This window comes from Leucoraja erinacea, chromosome 14 (genome assembly GCF_028641065.1).
Source record: "Leucoraja erinacea ecotype New England chromosome 14, Leri_hhj_1, whole genome shotgun sequence".
In the NCBI taxonomy this organism is placed as follows: domain Eukaryota; kingdom Metazoa; phylum Chordata; class Chondrichthyes; order Rajiformes; family Rajidae; genus Leucoraja; species Leucoraja erinaceus.
The window spans coordinates 32,061,487-32,087,941 of record NC_073390.1 but is presented as its reverse complement, the minus strand read 5'-3'; the positions used below and the strand labels follow the sequence as shown (position 1 = coordinate 32,087,941).

General features: G+C 43.4%; 1 protein-coding gene across 13 annotated transcripts in view; it reads right to left on the bottom strand.

Moving 5' to 3' along the window:
* The window catches only part of kif1aa (kinesin family member 1Aa), a 207,320-nt gene that overhangs the window by 109,303 nt on the left and 71,562 nt on the right, over nt 1-26,455 (bottom strand). For 10 of the 13 annotated variants that reach the window (XM_055646071.1, XM_055646072.1, XM_055646077.1 and 7 more), the window contains exons 3-13: nt 16,237-16,313; nt 15,335-15,514; nt 12,525-12,590; nt 10,581-10,759; nt 8,791-8,902; nt 6,608-6,685; nt 5,687-5,752; nt 4,940-4,957; nt 3,801-3,876; nt 2,496-2,574; nt 1,826-1,968 (exon numbers count right to left, since the gene is read on the bottom strand). In XM_055646071.1, the coding sequence (XP_055502046.1) occupies nt 1,826-1,968; nt 2,496-2,574; nt 3,801-3,876; nt 4,940-4,957; nt 5,687-5,752; nt 6,608-6,685; nt 8,791-8,902; nt 10,581-10,759; nt 12,525-12,590; nt 15,335-15,514; nt 16,237-16,313 (1,074 nt within the window). Of the gene's footprint in view, nt 1-818; nt 858-1,825; nt 1,969-2,495; nt 2,575-3,800; nt 3,877-4,939; nt 4,958-5,686; nt 5,753-6,607; nt 6,686-8,790; nt 8,903-10,580; nt 10,760-12,524; nt 12,591-15,334; nt 15,515-16,236; nt 16,314-26,455 lie in introns of all 13 variants that reach the window. The other 3 variants (XM_055646070.1, XM_055646078.1, XM_055646083.1) reach the window with 1 other exon arrangement.

The window sequence follows — 26,455 nt, the reverse complement described above, 5'->3', positions numbered from 1 at the left end:
ATAATGTGACTGGAGTCCAATATTGGAGCTCACCCAGCTACCTTCATATCACAATAGATGGAGTACAGGTGAGGAATATCAGAGCACTGAATGCCACCCAATGCACAAAGTCTATAAGTGGGAAGAGTAGACTACAGACCCAGCTGTGGCTGCCCTGATAATTTCCTAATAGCTGGCACCCTCTCAGCAATAATTTTCAAAGTAGGTGGACTGGAAAGAAATAGCATATTGTAACATTGCTTACAAACATTCTTCAGAGGAAGAGCGTTGGAAATGGGCACAGTCCGCTGTTGGTTCTACTGTGCTGATACTGTGTCACCTCTGCTGCTCAAACAAACAGAAAGTAGTTTGCCCTGACACAATTGTGAGGAAAGTGTGTGCAACTGAGTAATCATTCTGGACAGAGGTTAATTTGGGTTTGTGCACTGTGCAGGCCCTGTTTGAAATGGCCAATGTTTACCCTGCAAGGGTCAGGATCAAAAGAGGCTGTGATCCCCTCAAGGATTGGGAAGCATGACCATCAAGTCTTGTTCCACGTATGAAGAGTGGTTAGTGACTGATGTGGGTGGGTGAGAACCTGCCAGATACACAGAGAAGAAAAGGACCATGCCAAATGTTAAACAATGATGTGCCCATTCAGGCTGCCTTATTAACACAGTTGGGGGTGACCCATGGCCAAAGGCACAGGAAGAACAGGCTCTTTGTCTCATGCTGTGTTGCAAGGGGTATGCACCCATCTGTGCACATGCACAAGTGTGCATGCACGTATGAGGGAAGCGTCGCAAGCTGCTACTATGCTACTCCAGCTGTTTACACACATTTTCTTCCACTTCTTGTGTCATCGGGCACCGGAGTCACTGTGACCAGAGAAAGGAGAGAAACAAGGGTCAAAGGTCAGAGTTCACAATCACAGCATCCCAGAAAGAAAAAACTTGAAATTGCTCAGATAAAACAGGCTCAGAGAGGAGCTAGACTCAAAGAGAACAGCAGACAGATGGAAAACGGTGTAGAGACAGTAGGGAGAGGCAAGGGTTAGGGAAGGAGATCACGACAACAAACAACCCTGTAAAATTGTGTCCCACCCTGTTGCAAACCGAGATGCCGCATATCGTGGAAGAGGATTCCTTTTGTTGTACGAGTCTGCGGAGACTCGGCACTGTGACATATTAACCACATTTGGCTGTACACAAGAGTCTGGGGCAACACCCCAGGATGTTGCACTTTGTGTCATTTTACTCCATTACACTCATTTGCACAAAAATGCTCAATTTGTGTTATCAACTTCTGAATGCACCATTACTTTACTGCCTGGTCTGTAGATTTCACAGGTACAGACTTCTTCAGGAGAACTTGGAATGGGAGAAGTTGGATCCTGGGATTTCTTTCTGATAAGAAATTGAACTAAGTACACGGCCAACCAAATTGTTCCCAGTCCCACTATGGGCCCAAGCTTGGAATGATCTGGTTGTCCATCATATACCTAAGACCATGTTAAATGTCAATATTAGATATCACACACTGTGCATCACAGGAAGCATTTGATACTTTGCTATTGATGCTAAGTCATCGCAGATCTAGCAGTCAAGATGGATTCTGGAAGCATCTATGACTCCCTATTGGTTATCAAGGTCAGCTCATGTGCTGCAACTATTTGTTGAATCTGAGCACTTTGAATCATGGGCTCATAAGTACTGGCCTGTTTAAAGGTCCGATAGTACCTGTGAACAATGGCAGAGACCTGGCAAGGTTAGGCCAGGTACTTAATGGGCTGGGGAAGGGATGGGCTCTAACTCTTCCTGTGGCTCAGTGATCTGACGCCGCTTACGATCAATAATGTCGCCCAATCCCTGAGTGCAGAGCAGATCCCTCAGTCTGGAGACTTCATCCTTTAATTCCCGGATCAGCTTGTTGTTGGGATCCTCATTAATGACGGCATTGCATCGGATCTGCTTAGCACGGTCGGCGTACCTAAAGAATGAATAAAACCAAACAACCTTCAGCATATTGCATTAGAGGTCCTCTGATGTATGTATGTATTCATGTATGTATTGTTAGATCTATGTACCACTGTTTGTAGAACGTTAGTACCTGTACTGATGTAAAGCACTTTGGTCAACGAGAGTTGTTACTAAATGTGCTATAGAAATAAAATTTGTCTTGACTTGACTAGAGAGCAGAGGAAGATCTGCAAAGGGAGGATATACTAGAAAACAATTCAATACATTCAAAGTTTCACCCCCTGCTCCCCAGACCCATCCTCCCCAATTGAATGAACAGTCCCTTTTCACCTCTTGCCATTAATTCATTCCTTACAAACCAGTCTTTCCGTCCCTTCCCAAAACCTAACCCATCCTCCTAATTTACAAATCATAGTCCCTCCTTCCCCTAAACCTAGTCCAACCTTGTCTTTCCAAACCCTAATTCCTTATTAATTCCTTGTACTCCCCAATGGCTCACTTCATCTAGTGTGTGTTGCTCATATGACTGCTCTTTACCTCAGGGTGCTGAGTGTCTCTTCATAGTTGATGTCGGCTGGACTAAGGGCGGCCACCATGGCAGTCCGAGAGTTGCCCCCTGCAGAGAGATAACATTAACATATTAGGTTCAAGGCCATCAGCCCATTTCCAAAACTTTCTTCTCACCTCTAACGGTCCATTTTTCTTATATGTAGCCCCACCCGCTAACACCGTGCTAACCCCAGCCAGATGCCTCAGTTGCTTCTGACTACACAATACCAGGGGAATTTCAGGGAGGCAGTTGGAGCTGTGTAGAACTGTTGCCTTGTGAAGAGATAAGATAAGGGCAGTCATGGTGGTGCAGCGGTAGAGTTGCTGCCTTACAGTGAATGCAGCGCTGGAGACCCAGGTGCTGTCTGTACGTAGTTGTACATTCTCCCCGCAACCTGCGTGGGTTTTCTCCAAGATCTTCGGTTTCCTCCGCACTCTAAAGACGTACAGGTTTGTAGGTTAATTGGCTTTGTAAATGTAAAAATTGTCCTTAGGGGTGTAGGATAATGTAAATGTGCGGGGATCGCTGATTGGCACGGACCCGGTGGGCCTGTTTCCACGCTGTATCTCTAAACTAAAAATCTAAACTTTCCCCTCATTCTGACTTCCACTAACAATCACATTCAAACTCACGCCCAACATACAGTGTGTATACTTCCCATAGATGGGGCATGCATGTCCCATCATCTCCCATTCCCCAACTCACAACAATGCCGCCAATCCATCCTCATGGAAACAGGCTGAGGAGGATCAAACTAATTTTGACTGTGGTCACTGATATTGAAAGGAAACCCATGCCGTGTGATTTTACGTAGTCACAGGCTTGTGGGATCACAAAATCTCAACTGGATGTCTGCTGCACCATTGGAGGGGTGGTCTTTCAAATGAGTTATTAAACTGAGACTTTCCCCCCACTTTTTCAGCCTGAGATACACAACACTAGCCAAACCACACAGGAGCCCCCTTTCCTGTCCTGCCCCATATGAATCCTCACTTAAATACAGATCATCTTACGACGCAACAATGACAACGCAGCAAAAGTCACATTGCAAAATACTTTGGGACATGCTGAAGCCGTGGAAGTCTCTATATAAATGTGTGTCTTTGTGTAAGTTCAGTTCTCAGGGTAAAAGGATGTTGTGCAATTTATGGTGATATCCAACCCTCCTTAGTAGTTCTTTCTAATCTTTATTAATCATAGCCCATATTGACATATATGTTAGAAAGTGGAAATACTGCACAGTTAACTACTGCTATGTCAGTAAGCAGTAGTGCAGAGGAAGTAGCCCTCACCAAGGTTTTCCCGTAGGAGCCACGTTAGCACAGAGTCTCTGTATGGGATGAAATCTGTTTTCTTCTTTTTCTTGTTCTGCTCAACGTGGAACATAACAAAAAACATTCCATAAACAGAACGCATTAACAATTTCAGAGTATGCAGTCAAAATGGATTAAATGTCAGTCATCTGAAAATGATTCGATGTCCTGAAACTTCCACCTCTTTGGCAGAATACAGTCCCAGCAATCCTCCACCCAATTCTCATCTAATCATCAATGTTAGCAGATAAGGTCCACAGAGACCTTGCCCAGTTCCCCCAAGAAACAATGATCCTGAATGAGCACGATTACCCTTGCCAACCCTTAACCGCACAGACTGAGCAAACTTTGAATAAGCAGAAACACTCAGCAAGTTATCTGGTATTTGGTTCTGTTTCCCTTCCTGTCTTTCAAAGGCATCAACCATTTTGTTTCCACAGTGCTGATACAGCTTGACCTGTTGAGTACTTGACGCATTTTCTGTTTTATTTTTATCTCTGGAAATGAAAGCTAGGGTTTGAATGGACAATAGGTGCAGGAGTAGGCCATTCGATGTGATCTTGGCTGATCATCCCCAATCAGTACCCCATTCCTGCCTTCTCCCCATATCCCCTGACTCCACTATCTTTAAGAGCCCTGTCTAGCTCTCTCTTGAAAGTATCCAGAGAACCGGCCTCCACCACCCTCTGGAGGCAGATAATTCCGCAGACTCACAACTCTCTGTGTGAATATTTAGGGCTTGTTCTATTCTGGCTTTTTCTTGCCTCCAGTTCCCATCCCGTCCCGTCCCCCCAACTAAAACATTGGTAACTAGCCTCACAGGTCACAACTATGTATCCCTCTTGGGCTTACACCTGTCTCTATCCAGCAATCTGCCTATCAGGGAACCTCCTTGCCTGAGGAAATCTGTTGCCGACCCTGATTTGACCTACATTTTTCACCCATTTCCCCCCCCCTCTCCCTACTGCAATCAGTCTGAAGAAGGATCCCACCCAAAACGTCACTTATTCATTTTCTCCAGAGATGCTGCCTGACCTGCTGAGCTACTGCAGCATTTTGTGCCTAAAACAGGTTGAGCTTTGTAGACATAGTGTCATGAAGTAAGGTGTTGTTCATACCTTATTTGATCCAGAATCCTGGAATAAACAGAAAAGAAAGTTTACTGAGTGGGCTAGTGGCACATGACAAATCAGTGCTGCTCCTTCACAACTCCATTAAAGACTTGCCCAAAAGAGCAATGAACCTGCCATTAAGGGCTACCATTACATCAGGACACCAATGATGACTGACTTCCCTAACAGTAACCATTTTAGAGGAGGTCACTCAAAACTAGAACTCCTTTCAGAGAATTTATCCATTCAGACCACTTTTATGGTTATGGGAGAACTATTGAAACAGTACTAAACTTTTCTGACATTTTTGAATTATTGAAACAATACTATACAATATTTAAGATTTTCAACATATTCTTCATGCCCTCATCTTGCAATTACATTTTTCTAGACTTACTTTTTTTCTTTTTAGAGTCTTATGAACGCTCCTAAGGAGCCAGGCATAACCTTTCCTTCCTGGGAATTCAGATCTTTGACAAGGGTGACCAGTTTTTGATCAATGTCTCATGTGCTTGAAGGGCCCCCTCTTCGTCTCAGTGACGTGGTTGGACACAGTACTTGAGATGGGGTCTGAATGGAGTGAATTGAATCTTATATCTTGCTGTGGCTATGGAACTTAGGACTTTATTGATTCTGGCAGTCAGCTTTGGCAGAGCAAGGTCAGCAATGGTCTTCAGACTCGAGGGTTACTTTCTGCCTCATGCTTCTCCACTCAAACAGTATCATCATCATAAAAAGCAACAAGCCACTCACCACGTCCGCCAGCGCTGAGATGACCTTGCCCAGAGTTGTCAAGGATTTATTTATATTTGCTCCTTCCTATAACACACAAGGAAATGAGCCATTAAATGGGGAAGATAGAAAAACTGAACCCATGGATGCAATGACACATAATAAATTAACCCATTGATGGAAGTGTGTCCCTGGGTTTGTTACATATTGTTCAAACTTATATAAGAATATTTAGTTTAACTTCTCACAAACTCTTAGACATCTCTGCTTTTAACTATTGCATGATTAGAATTTTTTTTTAAATTCCTTCTGGAACTCAAATCCCAGGAGATAAAATAATGCTCTGGTGAACTGTGGATTACCAGGCAGGATTGGGGATATCTTTTGCAAGTCTCAAATTATCTACAGTAGCTGAATAATACTTTAAAAAATAACGGATGATCCTATCAACCCCCAATTATGAAGTTTAACTAGACGAGTGCAAATGCAACCTGGAATGAAACATCCTGAAGAACCATTTAAAACACTATCGGAGAACCACTTCAGGAGAGAAACATGGCGTTAGTTCTCTGCCCACAACTTATCCCCTGCTGACAAGTACATCAAGGTGAGAGGATGGATGATTGATTAGATAGATGAACAAATGAGAAGCCGGCTGCCAGTTAGATCAACCAATAGATCAATGGGTGAATCAGGTAACAAAAAGGCGAGTGGACAAATGAACGTATGTCACAAATGCATTATTATGGATACTTAATTGGTTGAGTGGTTATGAACAAATGGACTGCTGGAGGGTGGTAGGTCAGTGCATTCAAGGATGGAAATAGATAAGTAGTCAAATGGACACATGGCTAGAAGGATATGTGAGTGCGTGGTGCGGTAGTGTCTAAATGCACAATGAGGAAGAGATGAACAGAGGGTCAAACAGCGACCGATTCTCACCTTTAACCGTGTTCCCTTTGCTCCTGTGGAATCTGCTCTTTCACTTCCAGCAAGATCAACCAAACTGATTTTACTCACCTAAAGAATAAAAGTATGTTAGAAACAAAACAAGTAGTTCAATGAAAGTCAGAATTTGTCCTTCCCATGCTCTGCTATTATTAATTAATTGGAACTCCAGATTAGGTGCTCTACTCAAATTCTCCACCACAATATCAAATAAGGCCATTTGTACACCAGATCAAATCCATCCAAGAAACTGGGGATCTATGTGAACATCAAGCCTCAGTGCTGTTTAAGGTGATACAGAAATAGGTTTCAGCCAGACAGATGTTACAATCAGCATGAAAAGAGGCTACATAATCTGCAACATTACACGATCACAGCAGGGCGTATAAGGGTCAGGGGCTATCATAAGCATGAGTGTGCAAAGCAATGCTGCATATAATAGACATGGGCATATTCATTATGCAGGATGTAAACTATGTGCAGGTTGCATAATTTAGGGTACTTAACAGGTCAGGTATTGAGCAGGGTGTATTTTGGCTTAGGTGAATAATGTATATAATGGAGAGGAAGAGAGGATGGTTATGAGCGGCAAGGTCCATACACAAAGGGTGTTAAGGATTTATAACAGGCGTCAACAATAAAATGAGAATAACATAGAAGGTCTGCACTGAGCAGAGGACATAAATCAGGACATTAGCTCATACCTCTTTTAAAAATACCTTAAAGTTCATTGATGCACATATACTGCTTATTAAGGTTTCTCTCAACGATTTTCAAAGATCTAATAAGACAGCAAACAAGCAAAGCTTCTATGTTTTTCCTCTCACTCTTTGGTTGAGAACTCTAAACTAACACACTTTGTTCAAAATGTATCAACTGATGAATTTCTTCATAAGGTTCTTTCTCAACATTTTCAGAATCTCAGATTTTTCCATATTAATCTCCATCTCAATGGAAAATACATCAGTAATCCAATATTTAGACATGTCTATTGCATTCCATTCCCAAATGTGAATTTTATTTGCTATTCTGGCCAACAGCTCCCTCTGGTGAATGGCACAGATAAAGCAGATATTCTGCCCAACATTAAATTCCCCTTAGACCAGTGGTTCCCAAAGTGGGGCGTACGCCCCACAGGGGGGCAATTTGATTTTTAAGGGGGGCAATTGAGCGCGACTGAGGAGGTCTGGGTGCAAATTTTCGATTTTTCGTATGAGACAATCCACAAATATTTCAATATTCTAATATAGAAATTTTCTCTCTCTTTATTACCTGTGAACTCTTTTATTATCATATTTATCATGATTATTATTATTTTAATACCACCTAATGTTTTTTTCTTTTTTTTTACAATTTTTTAGTAATTTCTTGCTCAGAACTTTAACTGTCTTTTGTTTATTTCATTTTTCTTTTTCATGGATGCCATGTTCCAAGGAATTGGCGTTTTAAGCTTCTTCAGCTGAAACGGAGTTCACTTTTTAAATGATAAGAATTATATATCACCACATGGGGGGGGGGCATCAGGATTTTAGAGGTGATTAGGTGGGGCATGGCTAAAAAAAGGTTGGGAACCACTGCCTTAGACACTAAATGCTGGAGTAAATCAGCAGGACGGGCAACATCTCTGAAGGGAAGGAATGGGTGACGTTTAATCCATTCCATTCTCTCCAGAGATGGTGCCTGTTGAGCTGAGTTACTCCAACATTTTGTGTCTATCTTCGGTTTAAACCAGCATTTGCAGTTCCTTCCTACATATTAAATTCCTCTTGCTGGGCCAATGATGAAGGTTTGTTGTTCCTTACAGTTGCCTCTATGTCCTTCATTTTCCTCAGTCTTCTTGTCAGTGATAACTGTATCCTGATGGACCATCCATGACCAACAGGATCAAACTGAGGCAAATTGTCTTCGCAATTATCAATCACATTGAGCCATTGTCATTGTTCCATTTCAGTACATATGACAATTAAACACTTTTTTAAATTTATCTTTTAAACTCAGGTTTAAAGGAGATCCACAAGGCATAATCAACAGGATCAAAATTATTATTATTTTTTTAAACAATTATCAATAATATTCAGCCAATTTCTAAGATGGTTTGTAATTCAAGTTTAAATAAAGGTCATATCTCTATCAAAGAGTGCAGACAATTTAGTCATCACACCACTCCTTTCCATTACCTTCTCAGAGGATGATTCTGCATTGGAGTCAAGTATTTTCTGTGTGAAGATGATATTGAACACAGCGTGTGATCGGCTGCTGCTTTCATTCATGTTTGTAGCAGCCACGGTTCTGAGGAGACGGGAAAGAATCAGCAAAATACTTGTTTCATTTTCACACTCACTCCCTCAAATGCAGTTGAGGATTTTATTATTGAGGATAGAGGATTGTCAATGATAGCAGGTCACTAGTTAATGGTAAATGGGGCACTCATCAATGGGAGCAGGAACATCAGTCAGTGATGGTAGAACACTAGTTAATAATAGCTGGATACTGATGGGTCAAGTCAATTATAATAGTGCATTAGTCAATGATAAAAGGGGCACAATGATAGCGGGGCATTAGATAATGATACAGCAGTAGGATCAACAAACTATTCGCTGGAAGAACACAGTGTGTCCAGCAGCATCTCTGGTGGAAAATAAATTGTCAACATTTTGAAGCAGAACTCTGCATCAGTATAGGAATGTTTATGATACGGCATGTGTCAAGTGCAGCATGCCTGAGTATTACAGGTATCTCTGAACCTCTATTTCCCAATAGCTCTCCATCATTAGTTGCTTATAACATGGAAAGTGACCATTCATATAATCAAAATCCTACCAGATCACAGACTAATCCCATTATTTTCTGTATAACCTATTCTCCCTACGGTCCAATCAAGTCCCCCCCAGATTCTACCACTTGCCCATACACTAGGGGCAACTTTGCATGACCCGGTAACCAAAATACACATCTTTTTGGATATGAGAATACCAGGAGGCAACCAATGGTAGGGAATTGAAGAATACAGTTGAACAGAGGGATCTGGGAATAACCGTGCATAGTTCCTTGAAGGTGGAATCTCATATAGATAGGGTGGTAAAGAAAGCTTTTGGTATGCTAGCCTTTATAAATCAGAGCATTGAGTATAGAAGCTGGGATGTAATGTTAAAATTGTACAAGACATTGGTGAGACCAAATCTGGAGTATGGTGTACAATTTTGGTCGCCCAATTATAGGAAGGATGTCAACAAAATACAGAGAGTACAGAGGACTAGTACATTTACTAGAATGTTGCCTGGGTTTCAACAACTAAGTTACAGAGATAGGTTGAATAAGTTAGGTCTTTATTCTCTGGAGCGCAGAAGGTTAAGGGGGGACTTGATAGAGGTCTTTAAAATGATGAGAGGGATAGACAGAGTTGATGTGGACAAGCTTCTCCCTTTGAGAATAGGGAAGATTCAAACAAGAGGACATGACTTCAGAATTAAGGGACAGAAGTTTAGGGGTAACATGAGGGGGAACCACTTTACTCAGAGAGTGGTAGCGGTGTGGAATGAGCTTCCAGTGGAAGTGGTGGAGGGAGGTTCGTTGGTATCATTTAAAAAATAAATTGGATAGGCATATGGATGAGAAGGGAATGGAGGGTTATGGTATGAGTGCAGGCAGGTGGGACTAAGGGAAAAAAAGTTGTTCGGCACGGACTTGTAGGGCCGAGATGGCCTGTTTCCGTGCTGTAATTGTTATATGGTTATATGGTTAATAGACTCACAGAGAAAATGTGCGAATGACACAGAGACAATACCAGGGATCAGGATCAAATCTGGATTGCTGGTGATGTGAGACAGCAACTCTACTAGCTGTGCCTCCAAGTCTAATGTCTGGGTTATCAAATGCTAATTGACATGGATAGATAGCTCTGCTTAATCAACCTAATGACTACATTGCTCAGGTGTTGTCATATTCAATATAATCTGGGTCCTCATACCTGGCTTTGTTGCCTGAGTCCATGAGGTCTGAGACGTCATTATAGGAAGTCACAGCAAGTTTAGAGAGATCCTCCACATAAGGGCCTAGAATGGGGTGCTCTCGAACTCGAAGGTTTCCTTTGGTTTTGGGGTTCAGTAGGTCTCGCACACGTTCACAGTAAATCTCCATGTAGCTGACCTGGGAGACAACACACCAGAAAAATTACAAAACAGAAAACAAGTCTTCATATCACATATTGACCAGTGAGAAATGGAACCTTCTCTAATCATGCCCCGTGTGTGAATGTTTCCACCTATCTGAGGGCAAATGCTTGGCTGGGGTTCTTTGTATGACTTCAAGAAGCTTTTGTCTAGTCCCTGTTTGTTGGGGACATCTACATCAACTCGAGGTGTCCTGCTCCAGAGTGAAAACCCATTGCTCAATGACAGCTTTCACCTGTCACACATCTGCACCTTTCTACGTAAGCAGTCACGTGACCGGCTTGGAGTGACAGACTGCAGACCATCATATGGATGTTGGACACAGTGGGCAGAAGGTGTGTGAATACAGTGAGATGATGAGCATGAGATACAGTAACTCAATAGAGCTGGAGCAGCAGTGATGTTCATGCTCGAGAAACTTCAAGCGTGTGACCAATTTAATTATCTTTTGAAACATCCGAATGCCCTACTCCTGCACCTATTGTCTATTGTCCATTGTCTATTTATAGCTGGCTCCTCTTACTTTTCTAAAATCTCCTGTCTGATAATGTTGGTGTGCAATATCTTGAAATATTTTGCCTATCAAAGGTGCTACATGAATATGTCACTGCAGATACTCCCTTATAATACAGGACATGAATGCAATAGTCCCTCCAATAGGCCTCAGTTCAGTTCAGTTTTATTTGCCATATGTAGATTAACACAGGATAAACGGTACAATAAAATGTGTTTGACAAGACAACGGGTCACCTCAGCAATGATATTACAATGATAAAATTAAGATATATAGACACCTAGCAAGTGCACAGGTGCATCCTACAACTCCCTCAACTCTTTCATCAAAGATGTGTCACCTGAGATTTCCCACCAGCATGCCAGTCCCATGCCACTCTTTCATTACATTTATCTGATTCAGCTGTCATTTGGAATAGAATTAAGGGACTTGAGGTGGAATAGACAAAGTCAATGTGAAATGTTCAGACTTTACATTCAATTCTGAGAATTTTTCAACACGACCAAATAGGATTGTCATAGAATCATACAGCACAAAAATGGCTCCTTAGCCCACCGTGTCTATGCCAACTATCAAATGCTTGTATGATATTTCCTAAATAATGTGAGAGTACCTGCCTCCACTACACAATAGACAATAGATGCAGGAGTAGGCCATTCGACCCCTCGAGCCAGCACCGCCATTCAATGTGATCATGGCTGATCATCCACAATCAGTACCCCATTCCTGCCTTCTCCCCATATCCCTTGACCGCTATCTTTAAGAGCTCTGTCTAGCTCTCTCTTGAAAACATCCAGAGAACTAGCCTCCACCACCGTCTGAGGCAGAAAATTCCACAGACTCACAACTCTCTGCGTGAAAAAGTTTTTCCTCATCTCTGTTCTAAATGGCTTACCCCTTATTCTTAAACTGTGGCACCTGGTTCTGGAGTCAAGCAGCGAATTGCATATCCTGGATAAAAAAAATATTCTTCAGATTCTATGCCTCTTATTGTCTACCCTATCTATGTTTCTCAGAATACAGTACACCCTTGTCAGGTACCCTTCAGCCTCATCTGCTCCAGGAAAACAAATCATGGACGATCCCTAACGTTGTTTTGAAATAAATTCTAAACTTTGAAATTGAAGCATTATCCCTAGTCTGCACTACAACTAATCACAGCAATGGGCCTGAATGGAGCATAAATGGACTTGTAATTTCCACCGGAAGTGTTCTCCTTTATACTTACTTCCACAGAGTAGGAAAGATTGGCATTTGCACTGTCATTAATCTTGCCGAAGAGGTCTTCACACAGCTGGGGAAAGAAGGCAGCAAAATCAGTATCATAATATAAAATCAGTAACACTATAGTGTATATTCCAGCGTCACCTACAAGTTCGACACAGCTAAGAGACTCCACCAGAGGCCCATTGTTTGCAGGTGTTATTATTTATAAAATGCACAAATTCTTCTGGAATGCTCCATCTGTGTTATCCCTCTCACCTGAATCATGTCTAATTCTGGAACCCGCTGAGTAGGAAATAATTTTGGTTTATTTTTATTTATATGGGTATCTCTATTTATTACAGTTCTGGTGTCCTTCTAGGATGGGCGAGGAAAATGGTTACATTAGAAATTGCTCCACTGGCAGACTGGACAAAGCAAGATCCCTGATAATTTGGATTGGCAGGGTGGGTGGAGGAGAGAAGGAAATCAATGAATAGGACAGTGGTGTCAGAGCATATGCACAGCTGCTCGTGGTGGTGGATGCGGAAAAGAGCCTGGCAACAATTTATCACGACCTGCTGTCCCGGTGAATCAACATCGTGATCTCTCAGACACAGCATTTCTTTCCAATTCTGACACTTCTGATAATGGGATGCTGAAAACCTATGAATACTTAGCCCCCGTGCTCCCAGATAGGTTTAGAGCCTGTTCAAATTTCAGAGTCTTCGTTCCAAGTCCAAAGTTCAGAGCATCCACCTAACAGACTCTTTTTAGTCCCCCCAAAGATGTATTTTTATCAATGGGATTCGTTAAGTAGTAATGCCCCTCCTGAACGGTTTACTTCTCCCCGTGCCCTTCTGATTGAAATATATTCAGATATCAATCTCTGTAGTGGTTAGGTGATCTTCCAGCACAAGGAAGAGATGTGCAACAGAGCAGGTTATTTCCGTCAAATACTCTTCCATAAGAAACCTTTGGAGCCAAGCCCCATGTCCATCAGTTGCAGTCACTTGAGTGCAGTTCCAATTTTGGTGAATTTGTAACTTCATTATCCAGAATCTACAGCAGCAGAGAAACACCTATCTTGCGTACAACAACACTGAAGGAAGCCATTTGGTCCACTAGGCCCGTTATTGTTTCCCAGGGGAGATGATTTATGAGCTCATTTATGCATGGCTGGGATATTCCAGGCAACCCATGCTCCCCCCAATCCCTGCAACACTCTCTCTTTCATATGCTTTCAACCTCCAACATGTGACTGTAAGAAGTGTAAAGTGAATCGGTGGGGCCCACACTCTCTCGACTTTTAAGAAAATGAAAGGTGATCTCGCTGAAATCTATTGTTCTTTTGGGCTTGATGAAACAGATGGACGGGTGGTATTCCCCTTGGCTAGTACGTCAAGAAGCAGGGCCAGGTCTTAAGGAGAAGACATTTCTGAACATGTAAGCCAAAGAATGTTTAGAATTACCTATCCGACAAGGGTGTGGATCTCAGTCGAAACACTCAATAGATTTATAGACATTAAGAGGAATGTGAGGTATGGGTTATTGCAGGAAAGCGGTGTTGAGATTAATGATGGGACATGATCTAATGGACAGACGGCAATCATAAAGAGTTGAAATTCCAACTCCAGAGTTTTACATTCGATTGACAATGTGCACCTTACTTCCTGCAGGCCATTCAGCAATTGTCATGACATTTCAGAACCTCATTTTAGCTGCTGAAAGAGGGGCTGTGGGGAGAATACCGTTATAGGCGATGGATTACAATTCAGATGTCACCATTGTAATAATTTTTAGCATGGCTGGATGGGACAATGTCTATTTAACATCATCCTCACTGTTGCAGATTACGAGGTGCTAATGCAGTGATGGGCTCCACTGGCGTGAGTAGGTTGGACTATCAGACGTCAGCAGCATTTGGTGGTGTCACCAAGTGGGGCCACTGTGCTTCCACTGATCTCATGTTTGGGGAAAGGGTCGGCAGACGAGTCCAGGGGAAACCTGTCGAATATCTGACCAAACTCCACCGGCAATTGCTTCAGCAGCACAAGCCAGGGGCAGAAGATTGGGGTGGGTTTTCATAAATGTGTTCATCAAGTTGCCATTGAGTTACAGAGCCTTTCAAACTGCCGATCATTTATGTTTCGATCCAGGTGGCAAACACTGAAAATGATCAAGGATTGATTTTTTGCCCTTTGAGCAAAGGCTGAACTGTGGTTGTGGGGCGAGTGATCCATAGCTTCTGGTCTGGTTAAGTTTAGTTTTGTTTAGAGATACAGTGCGGAAACAGGCCCTTCGACCCACCATGTCCACGCCGAACAGCGATCCCCGCACATGAACATTATCCTCCACATACTTTGGACGATTTTTACATTTACCACTCCAATTTACCTACAAACCTGTACGTCTTTAGAGTGTGGGAGGATACCGAAGTTCTCGGAGAATACCCACGCGGTCACGGGGAAGACGTACAAACTCCGTATAGACAGCACGGGATCAAACTCAGGTCTCCGGTGCTGTAAGGCAACAAATCTACCGCTGCGCCACCGTGCCATCCCATTGTCATTGCATGGACAGTGATCCTCGGCTTGTAGTCCATGTGTATGGTCAGATCTACCGCAGCCTGGTGTCTGGGCGTGGGGACAGTGAGACACAGCCTGTAATGTGGGAACAGTGATCCACAGGCTGCCTTGGGTGTGAGCACAGTGATCTACAACTTGTCGTCTGGGTGTGGAGACAGTATAGTCTGGTTATGGGGAACAATGGGGCACAGTTCGCTGACAACAACACTTGAATCTTGTGCTGAGTCCGGGGTGCCTTGGCTTTTACCTGGGGGATGATTCCTTGTTGCTCCTTCTCCTGTTTGCCCATCATGGTGTACGATTTCCCCGCCCCAGTCTGTCCATAGGCGAAGATGCAGACATTGTAGCCCTCGAAGGCGTGTTGCAACATCTCGTCGCCAATGTCGCAATACACCTGCTGCTGCGATGCATAGTTGATGTCGGCAGGCTGCAATTAGGACACAAGGAGGTGCTCATTGGAGCTGGGCTCACCCTCTTTCTTCAGTTACCCCTCCTGACTGCCTCCCACCCATCACCCTAAACAGAGCCGCCCTCATACTGTATGTTAAAGATACGGAGGAACTGGGGCTCAATTTTCTCTCCCACCATTACAAGAAATTCTTATTTGTAACCATGTAAAGGATGTAGCAATTTTGTGGTAGAATCAATCAATGACCATAATGGCTTCATCCCAATTGAGAAAATGCTTCTTGGTCAGCCACAGGATGGATTTGACTTGGAGTAAACTACACCCTGTCCTGTCGATTTAAATGTCTATGCTAAGCGCACTGAGCCCAATTAATGGGCAAGAATTCCCCTTTCATACCCAAATGATCAATTTAGAAACTAACTTCTGGGGGGAAAAAAGTATGTCTATTTTTTTCACGTTCCCAAACTGTTTGCCCGTGGGGAGCTCTAGCTCGCTAGACGGAAGGGTGGGTAAGAGAAAAGAGATGACATCCTGATCTGAAGGTGGACACCTTGCAAGTGGAGATTCTGATGGGAGTTCAACTGCATTGCTACAAGTAGGTAGCTAGATGCATGAATTCCTGCTTCTGTGAACAATGGAAACATTTGGAAGCACCTTCTAGATTTACAGTGACAGTGGTGCAATCTGGGAGCATCTGAGTCCGCTTCTCTCCCTGTGGTACAGCAAGCTGAGCTACCTACCGTGGTATGGGACCAGTAGGAGTAGTCGAAGTTGAAACTCTTGGGTACCTCCTTGGGTTGCTTTGGGTTAACAATTGCTGTAGGAGAACAAAAAGAGTCGTGAGGGAACAGGATTACCAGTGCCTCTTTACAAAAAAGCATATGAAACGACAGAAACATTTCCATGACGTTTCTCGAAAATGGCTTGAACAGGGAGCTGGGTGGAATTGGGCAGGTCTAACAAGAGTAACTAAAGAGTTATCACTGATGTGCCCTGCCCCCTTTGCGTTCTGGTCCAATCCTTTAGTCTTGGACCAGAATGCCAAGCTGCAGCTCTCTGTAGACGCAGTGCAGATCTACGAGTCAGGGTGTCAGACTTGATGGCCTTTGGATGATAGAAAACCTCATCCACTACATCCAAGCAGCTGTAAACAATCCTATACACTAAACTAAATTTGAAGAAGGGAAAGGTATCTGCCCAATACTAATTACATAACCAAATTCACAGGATCAGATTGACTGGCAGTTAATATCAATGTTGGGGGTCCTTGTCAAGTCTTTATTAGCTGCTGGATTACCAGGTACAAAACATTCTACAATTCACAATGTACCTCTTTGGTACTTTTGAACATTTTGAGAGTCTGTCTTGAGTATGGAATGCTGGAATACCAACAAAGAGGATCCATTTGGAAGAACAGGTCAGTCCCCTATTACTTAGGACAATATCTAGTGCATTCCCCCTCTTTCATGTCCAACCGAGAGTTAGGGGGTGACCAGGGCTGTCCCTGTGGAAACCTTCCACCAGAACTATGAGCTGACCCCATGATGGACCCCATTTGATAGAATGTAGCACATTATAGACTTCAATGCTCATTATCCAGAATAGCTTGGGTGATACTACCAATGATGGCCCCAAAGCAGAAGCATCCACGTCGCGGGGCTGGAAAACTGGAAGTATCCTGAGCTAATTCTGCTACCACCATCATCTATTGTAACACATGGTGGCTCCCATTGATTATTGCTGGAAGCTTGCGTCCTTTTTAGGAAGGACGATGACAGCGATGTCAACATTTTTTAACAAGATGGGTTCGAAAGAAGAAGTCTACCAATGTTTAAGCTGACATCTTGAGGTATAGACAGTCCCTCCAATAAACCAGAGCTAACACCCACACGACCTCTTCCTTGCAATCCCTGTACATCTGTCAAGAAATTATAAGAGTCACCACCACATAGTTCTTGTGGAATCAAATCCTATGTTCCACTGAAGACATCCTCCATCACCTTGTCGTGGAACAGACATGGCTACAGTATATGTGCAGGAATGAACTGCAGATGCTGGTTTAAACCGAAGATAGACACAAAATGCTGGAGTAACAGAGTGATAGTCAGCATTTCTGGATAGATGGAATGGGTGACGTTTCGGGACGAAGGGTCTCGACCCAATACGTCACCCATTTGTTCTCTCCAGAAATGCTGCCTGTCCCACTGAGTTACTCCAGCATGTCTATCTTTAGCTACGGTATATGCAATCTTTAGCCAGTGGAGCGAGGTGAATGGCCCACTCCTGAGATTCCCACCAACTCAACTAGATTCATTTCACGCAAAAAAGAAAATAGTTGTAACGTTGAAAATCTGTTCTCCAGAATAAGCCTTATCTCTCTAGCCAAACCATTCCAATGCAACTACATGACTGGAATCTACACAATAACATGGAATACTGTCCTGGTATGTTCTGTTCACAACATTAAAATATGTAACTAAATACTAATCTACCAGCATGCTATCACTTATCAGAAGAGTAAGATTGATGGTGTCAAGCACAACACACCAATAACCTGAAGTCAGTTTTGGCTCCAGATCTCAAGCTATTCCAAAAGATGCATAATTCTGGAGATGAGGTGGGAGGAATTGTTCTTTACGCTATTCAGGCGGCACAGTAGCCTAGCGGTAGAGCTGCTGCCTCACAGCGGCAGAGACCTGGGTTTGATCCTGACTATGGATGCTGTCTGTGCGGAGTTTGTACGCTCTCCCTGTGACCCCATTAGTTTTCTCTGGGTCTTTTCTCCCACATTCTAAAGTCGTGCAGTTTTGTAAGTTAATTGACTATTGTAAATTGTCCCTAGTATGTAAGATGCATAAGTGGACAATATAGAACTAGTGTACGGGTGATCAATGGTCAGTGTGGACTTGGTGGGCCAAAGGGCCTGTTTCCCTGCCGTATCTCTAAAACTAAAACATCAAGAGAGCGTTTGAGTGAGTTTGGTATAAAGCAGCTCTAGTAAAGTTGGAGTCATCTGGGACTGGGAGGAAAACTCTAGTGGATAAAGTCATAACTCGCACAAGGATGGTTGTTGGACATCAATTTGCCTGCTATGCATCACTACAGTTCCTCTGGGTTGTTACTGAGACACATTCATTTTTAGCTGCTTCATCAATGATCTTCCTCCCAACAAAAGGTCAAAAGTGATGATGTTCGCAGATGATTGCACAATGTTCAGCTCCCTGTCTATTTGCTCACGTAATGTCGACGTCTGCATCAATATGCAGAGACATTTTGGCATGCGTGTGCAAGACAATTATCACCTTCAAACAATGACAGCTATACCAACTCCTCCACCATCAATCACTCATCATCAACATCCCATAGTTAATAATTTGGCAGGAACTTAACCAAAATACCACAAAATTACTGTGGCTGTAAAAGCAGGTCAGTGGCTGGTTTCTCCAGGGCACAAGAGTCAACTTTTGACAACCCAAAACTCATACTAAACCCAGTAGGCTCCCCATGAGTGCAATGTAATTCACCTCAACTGCCCATATGGAACATACAGTAAAACAGCACAGCACAAGAACAGGCCCTTCGGCCCACAATGTCTGTGTTGAACATGATGCTAAGACCAACTCTTATCTTCATGTACATATCCAATATTCCTCCATTCCCTGCATATCCACATGCCTAGCTAAAGGTCTCATAAATGCCACAATCGTACCTGCCTCAACCACCCCTCTGGCAGCACATTCCTGGCACTCACCACCCTCTGTGTAAAAAAATGTGCTCCGCACTTCCCCTTTAAACTTTGCTCCTCTCACCTTAAAGCCTCTAATATTTGATTTTTCCACCACGAGATAAAAGTTTGGACGGTCTATCCTACTTGGGCCTCATATAATTTAATATACTTCTATCGCAACCTCCAGCATTCCACAGAAAATAATCCACATGTTCAACCCACTTCCTGTAGCTAATATTCTCTAATCTAGGCATCATTCTGATAAATCTCCTCTGCACCATTTCCAAAACCTCCTCATCCTTCCAGGAATGGGGTGACCAGAAATGCATGCAATACTCCAAATGCAGCCTAACCAATGTCCTGTAAAGCCGCTTCATAGCTTCTTGACTCTTGTACTCAATCCCCAACCTATTAAAGCAAGCATACCATATCACATTTTTATCTATTTGTGTTACCATGCTCAGGGAGTTATACACTCGGACCTCAATTTCCCTCTTTACATCAATGCTGTCGAGGGTCATGCCATTAATTGCCCATTTTCCCCTTGTATTTGACTTCCCAAAGTTCAACACCTCACATTTGCTCGAATTGCACTCCATCTGCCATTTTTACACCCATTTCTGTAACTGATATATATCCCACTGGAAACTTTGACAAACTCCGTCACAGTCTGAGAACCCAGCAATCTTAGTGACATCTGCAAACTTACTAAACAATCTGCCTAAATTTACATCTTTGCTGTTCAGGCAACAATCAAGGTGCTGAACACCAACCACAACATTTTATTGACACCATCACCATCTTGCTTCCTCTATAACTGGCACACACTGAGGACTGTCTGCTTGCTTCTTTGACACCATCACACCATGACCATATCCTTTCATAGCCAGAAAATGTCAAGAGCAGTAAATACATGGTAACATGGCCATCTACATGTTTAGAAATATATCAATGCTCCTGCACCGTCACTAAGTCAAGCTCCTGGAATTCCCTTTTTAAAGCACCGTGGGAGTTTCTCCACCATGTGATTCAGGAAGGCAACTCCTCACCTCTTTGGAAGAACAGTTTAGGGGGTAAGGACTAGTGATGCGATTTGACAGGCTCCCTCCCCAATGACAAACTTTCTTAATGGGATCAAGAACATGCAATGGTCAAGTAGGAGTATGGCAAATAGCCAGTACAGATATATACATTAGTTCTAGGAGCAGAATTAGGCTATTTGGCCCATCAAGTCGACTCCGTCATACAATTATGGCTGATCTATCTTTCCCTTTCAACTCCATTCTCCTGCCTTCTCCCCATAACCTCCAACACCCATTACATTAGTAATAAGATATGATATAGCTAAATGTCAGTGCACAGATTTCTACCAAATTGATCAATCATTTCACTTTTGACGAATCTATCCATCACATACTCATTCCCATTGGGGTTCATTTTTATTTTAAAATTTGCTTCCAACAGTCCATCCTCTGCAGTCCAGCCCAAGATCATCATTATTTCTCCAGATAACCCATGAACCTCTCAATCTGATCCATCCTGCAACCCACAGTATCCATTGCATTAGATTCCAGCCTGAAACACACTCCCACAAACGAAGCAGCATAACTGGAAACGTAGAGTATGCACGCCCTTCTTACAATCCCCACTGCCTTGACATTTCAATTGGCATATCATTTTCTGTACTGCAGAGAAAGATAATTCTGCTCTCCCAATTAGATAACCAGCAGTAACCCACCTCTATCTATCTATCTATCTATCTATCATTATTCGTATACATAATTCCTTCACAACATTAAACATTAAACAGAAAATTATTGACTATGAAATCCTATTATGCATCATATTTGCCTACACAGCAGCAACTACTATATTTCAAACGTAATTGATTGGGAAGTGCTTTGGGATATATTGAGGATGTGAAAAGCACTTTACACATGCATTTTAAGAGTACATCTGAACATCAATCTGCAGACCTTTCATTTTAGTATAGTTTAGTTTCAGTTTAAGAGATGCAGCATGGAAATAGCCCCTTCAACCACCCAGTGAGCGCCGGCTAGCGTCCGTCTATATACTAATTCTATACTACACACTAGGGACAATTTACAGAAGCCAATTAACCTACAAAATTGCACGTCTTTGGGATGTGGAAAGAAACCGGAGCACCTGGAGAAAACCCACGCCGTCCCAGGGAGAATATACAAATTCCGTATAGAAACCACCAGTAATCAGGAACAAACTCGGGTATCTGGTGCTGTGAGGCAGCAACTCTACCACTGTGCCACTGTCTCTGAGTATCTGGTATTCTCTAAAATTGAGTTTTGAAAGATCCCAGGGCCCCGCGTTGTTAAAGTCAGCGCCGCCGCCTGCGGCTGAAAGCTCGGCAGACCACAGCTCCACGATGTTCAAGACAGCAGGCCCAGCACTCCGGATCTCCAACACGGCGACCCCAGTAAGACATCCCGGCACTTTTGTGCTGCACTGCTCCTGAAGCTGAAGCCCTGGCCGGTCTCCGGAAGGAAAGGCTGCGCCAATCCAGATGGTAGGCCGCGAGGAGGGGGCAAAGTTGCGGCTCGGAGGTCAGGCGCATCCTTGACGAGGTAGTGACTGAGAAAACTGTTTCCCCCTTCCCCCCCATCCCCCACATAAAAAGACTAAAAGGCTTCCAAAACAAAACAAAACTTTTGACAGACTAAAAAATAAAAAAAAGAATGAAAGGACAAACAGCTGCAGGCAAGGCTGCCATAATCAACGGCGCCCCCTAATTTTCAGATACCCCTATTAAAGATCACACAAATCATTCCCACTACTTATATATTTGTGGACCATGCATTCAGCACACCATTGTTACCTTTGGTATTCATTTATATTCTGAAATCTAAGATGATTAATCCCAGGATATTAAGTTAACCTTGATGGGGTAAGGTCACTGACTGACATGTATCTGGAGGATGATGACAGCTTTGTTTCTGAATGCAGTCATGGCTCTATGGAAATCACAGCCACTGCAAGCAAAATCTAATGGTTACCATGGAAACTGCACAGAAAAAAAGCTGATGAAAAGAAGACCTTGAACTTAATGGGAAAAAAAACTTGTGAGCAATGTAAACTGGTAACCCATTTTACAGGTACATGATTGCACGGACATCTTTATCTGCCACAAATGAAAGAGCATAGAGAAGGAGCCAGGAATTGCCACGAATGAAAACAGTTTCCTTTAATATTGATCTCTTGAAACAACTCGGTTTGTAAGTGATTAAAATATAGTTTTACTGACATTCCACACTTAAGCTGATGCATTGTTGTTGCAATGAATGGACAATTACCAATAGAAGAGCCAAGCTACAAATTATACATTCTAATATGAGTCTAATTGGCAGCGCTCTGAATCAGGCATTTAAATTCCACTTGGTACTTTTTGAGAGGAACATGTTTTGTTTTCAAATCAATAAGGTAAAACAGAACTGCTAAAAAGGCTTTCTGTAATATTCATTGAGAATCTAAATGAGTTTAAACCTGCCTCAGTCAGATGAGCCAAATCCCCCAGGAAGAATGAATGCAAATGAATAAACAATCATTAAACATTTAGCTTAGTTTAGAAAATGTCCATTTTAAAAATAGCATTTCTCCATTGCATCTTAGAATTAGCTATCACTGCAATTATGTATGCACAATATTATGGCTTTTGTTCATTACTTAGAACATATTTAGGTGGTCGTTATGTATTATTGGATGTTTATTTTTCTGGCTGCCTTTCAAAAGCAAGGATAACCATTGATAGTAATCTAAAAATCTTTTACCAGTAGATATCCCTGGGAATGCAATATACTGGGTATGAAATATCCTCTGACACTGAAACTACCTTCCAACGAGCTCTGGCTTATAGGGAGGTTTCACGGCAGTCGGGTCACGACCCATGACCCGCACTGTAAATAATTATGGAAATCGGGATAAGCGTGTGAGACATTTAGCCTACTTCAGAATTCCAAAAGTGAGGAGAAATGACGGTAGATAAAAACGAGCGCTGAAGGGACAACAACAGCCAGAGTGCTTGGCGAACATTGGCCGTTTGCTCACTGCATTTCATCAACAGTAAGGTATTATTTGTGTTTTTTCTTGATTCCTTTGGCATCTAAAACGTTTCAGAAGTGATAAATCAGGCTGTAATCTTATTAAATCGCCCATGGTTTTTGTGGGTTTTTACATACAAAATGAAAACGTATCTGAAGAAAAATCTACAGCCAAATTTATCACTTCTGACAAGTTTTAGATACCAAAGGAATCAAGAGAATATTTTCAATGTTTACCATGCACTTTAGCTGCTGTAGTCCCTTCAGTTCTCGCTTCTCTATACCTTCATTTCACTTCACTTTTGGAATTCTGAAGTTGGGTACATGTCTCTCACACTTACCCCGACTCCCACAATTTTTTTCAGCGCAAAAATTCAACATTTTGGCGGTTTTTAACAGGTAGGAAAGTACGCGTTTCTAGCATTAATAACATATACCGGAAGTGACGGATGTCTTCCAGTTGGATTTAGCGGCTCCGTGCGTCGAGCCCTATGACCCAGTGACCTTTCGTGCAACCACCATATATACATGACTGCCCATGAAATGCAAAAGAGCAGCAAGAAGACGACTAGATTAAAGCATGGAGCTCAAATTGTGCCGTGATGTCAAGCTAGCCAGCTAGATAAAAACCAAAGCAGGTGGCTGTGAAATTTTCCACTTCCACAGGAGACTGAGAGAGGGTAATTGCTTTCAGAAAGTCCCATGTGCACTTGTTTGAGATATTGAAGATTTGGCAGTTGCCTGTGGAATCAGCACTCTGTTCGCAAACAGCAAATTGAGTGGAGCGTTGAAGGGACGCAAGAGAAAGAAAATATAGGGGAAAAGCCATCCTGACTCCAATTGGTTTCTCTCTCAATGCTCCCTGATAATTTTCACTGCACTTACTGCTCACATTTCTAGATGTATACATTTGTACATTTCTAGAGTGTGCATGCTTCTGGGTTATTCAACCCTGGAGTGACACACTGCCTGAATGCACTATAGAACGAGGGGTGTTCCTATTGAAACCTATAATATCCTCAGGGGTCGATGATCATCGAGGTCTTTCGACGTGGAGATATCTCAAATGGAAGATAAGTGCTTCAAGATAAAGGGACGACCATTTTAAAATGAAGTAGATAGAAATTTTGAATTGCAGATAATGCTAAACACTTCACAACCTCTTCTGACAGGTTTTACATCCTAAAGTGCATTATTGCACCTGGTCTACCAGTCTGAACCTAGTCAATTACATTCTGGCCCTGCACTGTACAAAGTGAATTTCGTAAGCTATCCTGGTATCAGAAATTCTTGACACTAAAGTTCAGCAGAGAAATGGGAAGAATGAGATTGCAGAAGTCCCTCCAACAGTAAAGTAAACTCAGTTTCAATACATTCCAGAGGGTGGAAGTGACATGAGGTTGTCGGCAGACATGGGGTTTGAAGGAGAGCATTGCAAGAAGGTGCAGTTGCAAATGAAGATGGAGAGAATGGCGCAGCACTATGGAGATTAGTGACACAGATTGGCATAAATCTATATTAACTCTAGGTGGCTATTTCCACGGACTCCTAATTGGACAGGATCTGATAATTCAGTACAAAACTAGGTACGAACACTGAATAATGTCCATTTAAGTGTATTTATTACAGTCCAATTTGTCATCAACACTGCATGTAAATGTTCCAAAGACCTGTTTCTGCAGTTTACAAAATATATCTTAATTGATCCAGGAGTTTTAGTGAGGATTAGACCAAGTGGGACCCGTTGGGTACCGTCCCCCAACGTGGTGCGGGGGGGAGGGGCGGCATCACAGGGGAGGTCTGGTACCCGAACGCAATATTCCACCACTCACCCATAGGTCCCAATACTCACCACTCCCTATAGAGGGAGGGGGGGGGGGGGGGGGAGGGGTAGTAGAGAGGGGAGAGGGGGGGGGGGTAGAGAGGGAGGGGGGGGGGGGGGGGGAGAGAGAGGGGGGGAGGGGGGAAGAGAGGGAGGAGGAGGGTGTAGAGAGGATGGGGAGGGGGAGGGGTTGAGAGGGGGGGAGGGGGTAGAGAGTGAGAGTGAGGGGAGTAGAGGGAGGGGAGAGGGAGGGGGAGAGGGGCAGAAAGGGAGAGGGGCAGATAGGGAGAGAGGTAGAGACCCTACCCCATCTCCCTCCTCCTCATTTACCTCATCCTCCTCTCCTCACTCCCATTCCCAGCCCCAGGACCTACCCAGGTCATAGAGCAACGCGAGGGCCTGGAACTCGGCCTGATTCTCGTACTCGACCAGGCCCTGGCTGTAGACCCAGGCTCGTCCTTGGTTCCAGCGGCAGCCTCCAACAGTCAGCTCAGCCGCCGCCTGGGCTCCAGTGCAGGTTCCAACTACACCGTCCCTGACCCTGGACCCAGGTTCATCCTTGATTCCACCGGCGGCTTCTTTCTCGGCCCCGGTCAAGGCCCCATCCCAAGCCCCGGGCTCGGCCATCACTCCAGCTCCAGGCTCGTCTCCAGCCCAGGCTCAGCCCGCAGCAGCAGCCTCCCCTCTAGGCACCGAGTGGCCGCAGGGCACCGGGTGGCCAGCAGCCACGGCCACTCCTCGTTCACCCCGAGCACTCCCTCCCGGAGTGTCCGGTCCTGCCTTGCGAATGCATTGTGACATCATTTGGGTGTCGGGCGCCGGATTGCACTCTACTCTGGAGTCGTACGAGCTTCATTGGCTCGTCTCCAGCTGGTTCAAAATGCTGCCGCTCGCCTCTTAACCGGAACTCAAAAGAGGGAGCACATTACACCAATGTTGGCCTCCCTTCACTGGCTCCCAGTGCACTTTCGAGGTCATTTTAAAATTATTTTATTTGTTTTTAAATCGTTGAATGGGCTCGCCCCGCCTTACCTCTCTGAGCTGCTCCACCCATACGCTCCTGCCCGGTGCCTCCGGTCAGCTGATCAACTGCTCCTTGAGGTACCAAGGTCTAAGAGGGGATAGAGCCTTTTCTGTTGCTGCTCCGGCACTCTGGAACACCTTGCCGTTGCACATCAGACAGGCCCCTTCACTGTCCATCTTCAAATCCACCCTAAAAACTCATTATTATTCTCTGGCTTTCGACATTGACTGAGACATTGCTCCTGTTTTTAGTGCTTTTAATGTCTTTTAATTTTTACTGTTTTATAGTCCTTTGTTTTACGGTTTTTAATGGTTTG